The 7,226-nt window shown below is 38.6% G+C and overlaps 2 protein-coding genes across 2 annotated transcripts; one reads left to right on the forward strand and one right to left on the reverse strand.

Annotated features, from left to right (window-relative positions):
* Positions 1-660: 660 nt before the first annotated feature.
* Positions 661-2,678, reverse strand: LOC116004805 (uncharacterized protein At3g61260-like). The gene is made up of 3 exons (XM_031244976.1): positions 1,876-2,678; positions 1,454-1,535; positions 661-958 (listed from the first exon to the last, which is right to left on the reverse strand). Exons 1-3 carry the CDS (start codon positions 2,676-2,678, stop codon positions 737-739), a joined length of 1,107 nt encoding a protein of 368 aa, XP_031100836.1. The 3' UTR covers positions 661-736.
* A 4,173-nt stretch (positions 2,679-6,851) lies between these two features.
* On the forward strand, positions 6,852-7,226 carry LOC116004806. Its single transcript, XM_031244977.1, has one exon. The coding sequence runs from the start codon at positions 6,852-6,854 to the stop codon at positions 7,224-7,226; it is 375 nt and encodes a 124-aa protein (XP_031100837.1).

The raw sequence follows: 7,226 nt of genomic DNA on the forward strand, positions 1-7,226 counted from the left end.
CATATTTAGGCTGAAACGATGAATGTTTGGATCAAAGCAATAGTAGGTAATTGAAAAATTGATTCAATTGTATCAAATTGATGAGTTAAGGGTTTAAGCAAACTTTGTATAGTCCAAAGATCTAACTATTTTTTCATTTATAATTTGAAGGTCTATTCAACACTTCCCCTTCCAAAAAAAAAAGATTGCAATTTCCAAAACAATGCAATAGAATGAGCTAAAAATAAGTATAATAGCAATATTTTTTAAAACTTTAATTTTTGTTATATTTAAAAGTACGCAAGCAAAAATGATAACATGAAACGGTCAAATAAAAAATAAACATTTGGATGGATTTTTATTTCCGTCAGAGTGATTTTTTTTACCTGTTCGGTTACTCATCTTTCGTAATCCTCTAGCCATGTACTCAACTACCCATCTAATATATGCAATTGACTAGTTTAGTGGATTATAACTCGACAGCTTGAGCCTTGGCGCTCTAGGCGCGCCCGACTAATGCCTAGCACCTTTTGCAACATTGATTTGTAAGTTATTACTTCGAAGAAGAGCAACATAATTGCCACTTTGCCAGACCCCAACTAAGCCTTAGTGTGATGATCATAATAAACAATTTGTAACACAAGGAATGCAGATATCTTAGTACAGATCAGATCAGAACCATGGCTTCAAAACGGTCCACAAACTATTGCATAACATATATATATTTGTATGTGTTACAGATAGAAGATAGAAATAGCTACCAGCAGAAAGATGGGGTTGGCAACTTGAAGGAGAAGGAGAAGGAAGAGGGAAGATGACCGGTGCGGCGAATGTAATCCGCCTTCTCCGACGTCTTTGCTGCGCTCTCGTTTAGCTTTGCCTCTGCGTTTGCCCTTTTCTCCTCTGCTATCCTCCTCGTTGCTGCCACTTTGTTTGTATACTTTTCTTGCGCCCTAGCTTTCATGCTTTCCGCTTTCACCTGCAACGCAACAATATACTGTTGTAATGCATGTTTATATCTCTTGGGCCGAGGCCAGATGGTGAACTCCATCAATTGGTGGCTAGAGAATTATTGAGTTGAGATTGGTAAATGGTCAATTTCAGCATCTTGTCTCTCGAAAATGTGATGGTGAAATATAATGTGATGACGATTTATAAAAAATTAAATTAAATTTTTAGTATAATGGTAAAGACTCAATCTAACAAGTGGTATCAGATGCCTGTCCCCATTTTTTATATGGTTAATTTCACAAAAGCAAAAGCCAACAAAAAGTATGCAGTTAAAAACTTAAAACTAACTAGGGCTCAGATTTTTTATATGGCCAAGGTCTCAATATTTTGTTCCTTCAATACGCAAGAAAAACTTCTCTCTTTATGTGGCAAAAGGGCTCAAATTTTCTATATGATCAATTTCTTAATATCTTGTTCTTTGACAATAAAAGATTTTCTTTGTAAAAAACATGTTAAATGTTACCTCCTTTCGTCGCATTTCCATTTCAGCTTTTCTTTTCTCCCGATTCTCCCACGCTTGTATCTTTACCTCTTCACGCTTATACCTAAAGTTGCAAGTGTCTAGTTAGACTAGCTAATTGATTAAATTCTGCAGATTCGAGTGCTACCAAAAATAAAAAACTGTATAGTTAAAATTGACAGGTGCTAAAAAGATAATTGTTGGACAGAGATGGATAAAACATCAGGCCCATAAAGCCAAGCTCATAAGGCCAAGTCCATTAATTGGTGGCTAAAAAATTATTTGACAGAGATGTGTAACCAAATTCAGCACCTTGTCTCTTAAAAATGTGAGATGCCAAATTAAGTTACACTGTTAGTACTAGCTATCTTGATACTACGAGATTCAATATTTTAGTATAGGTTAGATGGTTATGTAAATATAACCTGGCAGTGTATTTTGCACGTTCAGCTTCATCCCAGGCTGCTGCGCGAGTTTCGAGTGGGGTGAGCTTCTTATTTGCACCTGTGTGGCTGTCATTAATGGTGGTTTCGCCGGAATCTGGTCGGCCGAACCGGGTGGGCAGTGCGGCGGAAACGCCTCTGTTTTCTCCGGGAATATGGCCATTTTCTAGAGCCTGCGCTACTCCGTTTTGGCACCTCACCGGAGTGGAAGATCCGGAAGAAATGGGGCTTCGAGCGGCCGGAGTGGTGGCTCTGATAGGCGTGGCGGTTCTGGACGGCTCCTGGCTCGCAATGGGCGTCATTTCCGTCCCCATATCTCTCACGCAGATGGACCTAACCCCGCCGGAATTAACCGACCCGCTCCCGTTCGCCGCTTTATTGATCCTCCAAATCGAATCATCACATTCCACTTTCTTCGTTTCAACATCGCCGGCCGGCACCTCGTCCTCCTCGCTCGTGTAGTCCTCGTGCTTCGGCACCGGAGCGATCAATCTCCGGTCATCGGCGTTCGAGTTTCGCGGGCTCGCCCTCGGCGGCCCCCTCTCCCCGCCGCCGCCGCCGCGCGACAGATTCACCAGCCATTTCTGCGCATCATCCCACTTTGACGGTGTGGGTTTCCCCGACGCCGCCCGAGGATGAGAATGGCGATTTCCCCCGCCACCGCCGCCGCCGCCTGCGGCGGCGGCGGAGATTCCTTTCTGAAACTCAAACCCCAAATTTCCGCCGGCGCCGGAATCTTGCCTCTGTCCATAACTCAAGCACCCTTTATCCTCAACGGATCTCATCTCTACTTCCTTAAAATCCCAGAAATCACAACAACAATATATCCTATGCTAATTTCCTCAAGGCTAATTCAAAGAAAACACGGGGTGTAATATAATTAACCTCAACTTTCTCGAAATAGCAGAAAAAAGCTCTGATAATCTCAGCGAATTTATTCAAGATTATGCTGACACAGAGCAGCAGTAACAAAGCTACTTACTGTGAACTATAAAGCAATGTTTCAGGGTAAAAAAAAAAAAATTACTGACAAGAGAAAAGGGAATCTGAAAAAGCATGCACCATAAGAAGCCGGAAGAAAGGAGCAAGAGCAATGTGCAGAAGGGTAGCTTTGAGTGGACCTTTTCTGATATGTACTAGTGAAGGAGCAAAAGAGAGATACACAGAGAAAGAGGGAGAGGGAGAGAGAGAGAGAGAAGGAATAAAGGGTTGGGGTTTAAGCCTCCATGGATTTTTGAGATTTGCAGTGTTAAAAGAAATGTTCAGATCCACCATGAGAATAATAAATTAAACTTTTACTAGGAGACACAGCACTAAAATACTGCCCATTTGCATGGTAAATGCAACCATATATTGTCACCCATTTGCCCATAAAAATATGTTGCAAACTTGTCCGGGTTTAACTTAGTTGATTTGTCGCCTAACTTAAGGATTATGATTGGAAGTGACAGTGTAAGAGTTCAAATCTCACTAAAAACATATAAAGAAAAGATCTAAAGATGCTAGCAGGTCTAGATCAAATCTCTTGTATACACATAAAGATTAAAATCTATGGATGAAATGATTATGTGACTTATGATTTACCTCTGTACTAACTATAGAGACAAAATTTTGTGTACTTAAAATTATTTGACGAAATTAAGATGACCTAAATTTAATTAAAAAAAAATGCTGCAACTTTCGTTATAAAATAACCATTCTTGCATGGAAACTGCTGCACTTCTTTCCCGTTATTGCTTCTTTTTGGGAGCCTTAATTTTTACCCAATTTAAAATTAATTACTCTGCATATGTTCCTTTAAATAATGTTTTGCACCTAGGATGGGTTTGCTAAATGACAATTAAACAAACTTACTCCCTCCAGAAAATATTATCAATTAAAAAAAAAAAACATAGTATCCTATTTGACTAAAAAAAATTGAAAAATGTATTTAAAATAGTGCATGCTATTTTCCCTCTTCTTTTTTTTTTTTGATAATACTATTTTCCCTCTTAATTTCACCTCCTAATGAAACAATAAATTAATACATATTATTTTCATCTTGTGTCATGAACCGACTAACTTCACCACAAATTTTTAAAAATTTATTTAATAATTAAATAGAGAAAAATCCAATTAGGTATTATGCTTCAAAAGGTAAATATTATGAGGGGGTGTATTTTATATATATATATATATATATGAATTAATTAACTGATTTTTTTCTATTGATAATAAATGCACTATAAATTTAAGAATATGAAACATTTTTGTATTGAGTATTATTTTTTGCTCCCAAAAAGGTTGAATCTCAGCCCCAACCCTAAGGGCCCATGCCCTGCCCCGACAAAGCATCAGCGAGGCTGATGATTAAATATTGCGCATAAGGAGCCCCCACTTTGAGAGGTTGCCCTCACATTGCCCCCACTACACTACATTGCCCCCACTTTGAGATGATTAAATACTGCGCATAAGGAGCCCCCACTTTGAGAGGTTGCCCTCACATTAAATTGCCCCCACTACACTACATTACCCCCACTTTGAGAGGTTGCCCTCACATTGCCCCCACTACATTGCCCCTTGCGCATAAGGAGCCCCCACTTTGAGAGGTTGCCCGGAGGTTGCCCTCACATTGCCACTACGCATAAGGAGCCCCCACTTTGAGAGGTTGTCATCACACTTGTAAGACTCGATCCATGGTCTTTGTATTAAGTATTATTTCTTCTCTAAAAAGGTTGAATTCTTAATCCTAAAGCCCCCAATGCCTCGGTTCGACAGGATATGCGGGAAAAAGTAAATCACAATAATTCAGTGGCTTAGCAAATAGAGCCAAATGTCGGTGCACACAAAGGATCCACCACTTTGGACATAAGAGTATTATTAAAAGTATAATTAAAAGTATAAGTAAGAAGTATTACTATTTCAAAAGGTAGTTTGGATAGTAAATTGTAAATATTCTTTTTGGGTGTACTTAGAATTTTCACAATCGAACACAGTGACTAATCTTCTCGTTGAATTGTAAGTATTTCTATTAGATATTTTTTGTGGACATATTAATATAATGGACAATTATTATTATTACAGTATTGTTTTGTAGACAGATGGAAGTAATACAAAATTAAAGCATGTGCTCCATCTCAACTAAAAGTCTAAGCTGATAATTGGACTGCACATATTATATTTATGCTCACAATGCAGAAGGTAATGGAATGAATTAATACGGAGTACAAGATTTATAATAAATAGTATTTTATTATATTTCTCAATTCTTATTAAAAAATATTTCATATAATATCTTATGTGAAGACACATGGTACCAGAAAAGTACGTCAAAGTGTGTACCATTATACGCTACATACATACAGACACAGTGTCACACACGTATATAAAATTTTGCTATGTTATGGGTTGCAGGGAAATATATTCGAGGGAAAATGATTATTTTAGGTCATCAATTATATGGAGTACTATAATAGTATTCAGTTTCTTAATTATATATGTGTTCTATTTTCAAAAAAAAAATTATATATGTGTTCTTATTAGTTCCTAATTAAATTATTTGTTTGGTGCTTATTTTAGTCTCTCACCTCACATGACTTAAAATTAATAATGATGGAATAGTAAATATGTAAATTCATCAATTTCCTCTCAAAGTGCACATCAAATAACTTAAATAAGTGAAAAATATATTTTAAGTCAAAAACATCATATCGTAATTTTTTTTCTCAATATATTTATTAAAATAATTTTTCACTTTAAAAATATATATTTTTCACTTAATGAATATATTGAGAAAAAAAATTACGATATGATGCTTTTGACTTAAAAAATATTTTTTACTTATTTAATGTGTGGTTTGGAAGGAAACTAATAAATTTACATATTTACCATTCCATCACCATTAATTATAACTGCTATTTGAGGTAGGGATCGGACTAAAATGATCACCAAACAAATAATTTAGACATTAAATGGGGTCACATGTATAATTAAGGGACTGAGTTAGCTATTCTAGTATAATTGGGGATTAAAATTACCCTTCTCCCTATATTTTATAAAGTTGTATTCAGTGTTGGTTTTTTTTTTTTTTTTTTTTTTGTCGGATTATAACTTGAACCCCATAAATCCGTCCTCACGCATAAGAAGATAAATCGAGTTAATTAATCTAGTTTCGAGACTCAATATCAAACTATACACTTTGTGCAGTAGAAGTCCAACACAAACTCAAATCTCCAATATTTGTGACAAGTATTAAACATGCATCTTGCAATTGAAAGCAAGTTTTACATGAAGTTTGTTGTAACAATTTTTTTACTAATCTTATTTCAACTACAATAATTGAAAACTAGATGCAAAAATGTATTATAATAAGAGCAAATTGCCATTTTGGTCCACTGACTATAGGGATCCTATTAATTATAGTCCACGACTTTCAAAAGTGTTAATTGCATACCATGACTTTTCAATTTGTATCAATTTTGGACACTCCAGTAAAATTTCCGGCCAAATGTCGTCGGATTCTCTTAATCCCACCGATTTGGCTTAATACAAGGGGCAAAAATGTAATTTCCACTATCCAAAATAACCCAACCCAAACCAATCTCTCGACTCCCTCTCCGCCAAACACGGCCCGGTTCTTCACCTCCGGTTCGGCTGCCGCTCTTTCCTCGTCGTCTCTTCCCCGGCCGCCGTCGAACAATGCTTCACCAAAAAAAACATCGTCTTCGCCATCCCTTATCTTATAGGGTTTGTTTCAGATTCTGCGAATTTTGATTTCTGTTTATGTTTTCCTGCTTCGATCGTTGCGATTTCGGAATGGCAAGCGTTTGATTCGGGAATGGTGGTTTCATGAGAGAGCAAGGCGCGATCAGGCCGCCGGCGGTGAGTAAAGACGAGAGCCGCGACGATGGCGGCGGCGGAGGGGTAGGGCGCACCGCCCGGTTGGGGAGTTCGCTGGCGGAACAGCGGCGGAGTGCGCGATGGTGTGTTGTTGTTGTCCCTGCGCGGTGCTCGCATTCTACCGGGTCCCGGTAGGGCTGTGCCAGAAAGCGTGGCGGAGGAGAAAGCAGAAACGGCTGCTTGTGAAGAGGAGGAAGATGGAGGAGGGCGGCGCGGCCACAGTTCCGGCGACGATAGGGTCTCCGACGCAGCCGCAGCCGCCTCCTGCGCCGATCGGAGAGCCTGAGGGGTCCCGCAGACCTAAAACCTCGAACTCCATTGATTTCGACCGAGAAATGTGGAGGCGGTTCAACAGCCACGGGTTCTGGCGGAGCGCGTTGGAGAGAAGCGATAGTTTCATCGCCCCCGTGGTTTGGGTTTGGGATTATTGGTTTGGGTTGGGTTATTTTGGATAG

Source organism: Ipomoea triloba, chromosome 14 (genome assembly GCF_003576645.1).
Source record: "Ipomoea triloba cultivar NCNSP0323 chromosome 14, ASM357664v1".
NCBI lineage: Eukaryota > Viridiplantae > Streptophyta > Magnoliopsida > Solanales > Convolvulaceae > Ipomoea > Ipomoea triloba.

What these genes read in the sequence shown, in the direction of transcription:
- LOC116004805 (XM_031244976.1), bottom strand. Translation starts at nt 2,678, where the DNA reads ATGAGATCCGTTGAGGATAAAGGGTGCTTGAGTTATGGACAGAGGCAA. An exon ending in CGTGCAAAATACACTGCCAG is followed by an intron (nt 1,536 to 1,875) that starts GTTATATTTACA and finishes TTGCAACTTTAG; the next exon opens with GTATAAGCGTGAAGAGGTAA. An exon ending in TGGAAATGCGACGAAAGGAG is followed by an intron (nt 959 to 1,453) that starts GTAACATTTAAC and finishes GTTGCGTTGCAG; the next exon opens with GTGAAAGCGGAAAGCATGAA.
- LOC116004806 (XM_031244977.1), top strand. Translation starts at nt 6,852, where the DNA reads ATGGTGTGTTGTTGTTGTCCCTGCGCGGTGCTCGCATTCTACCGGGTC.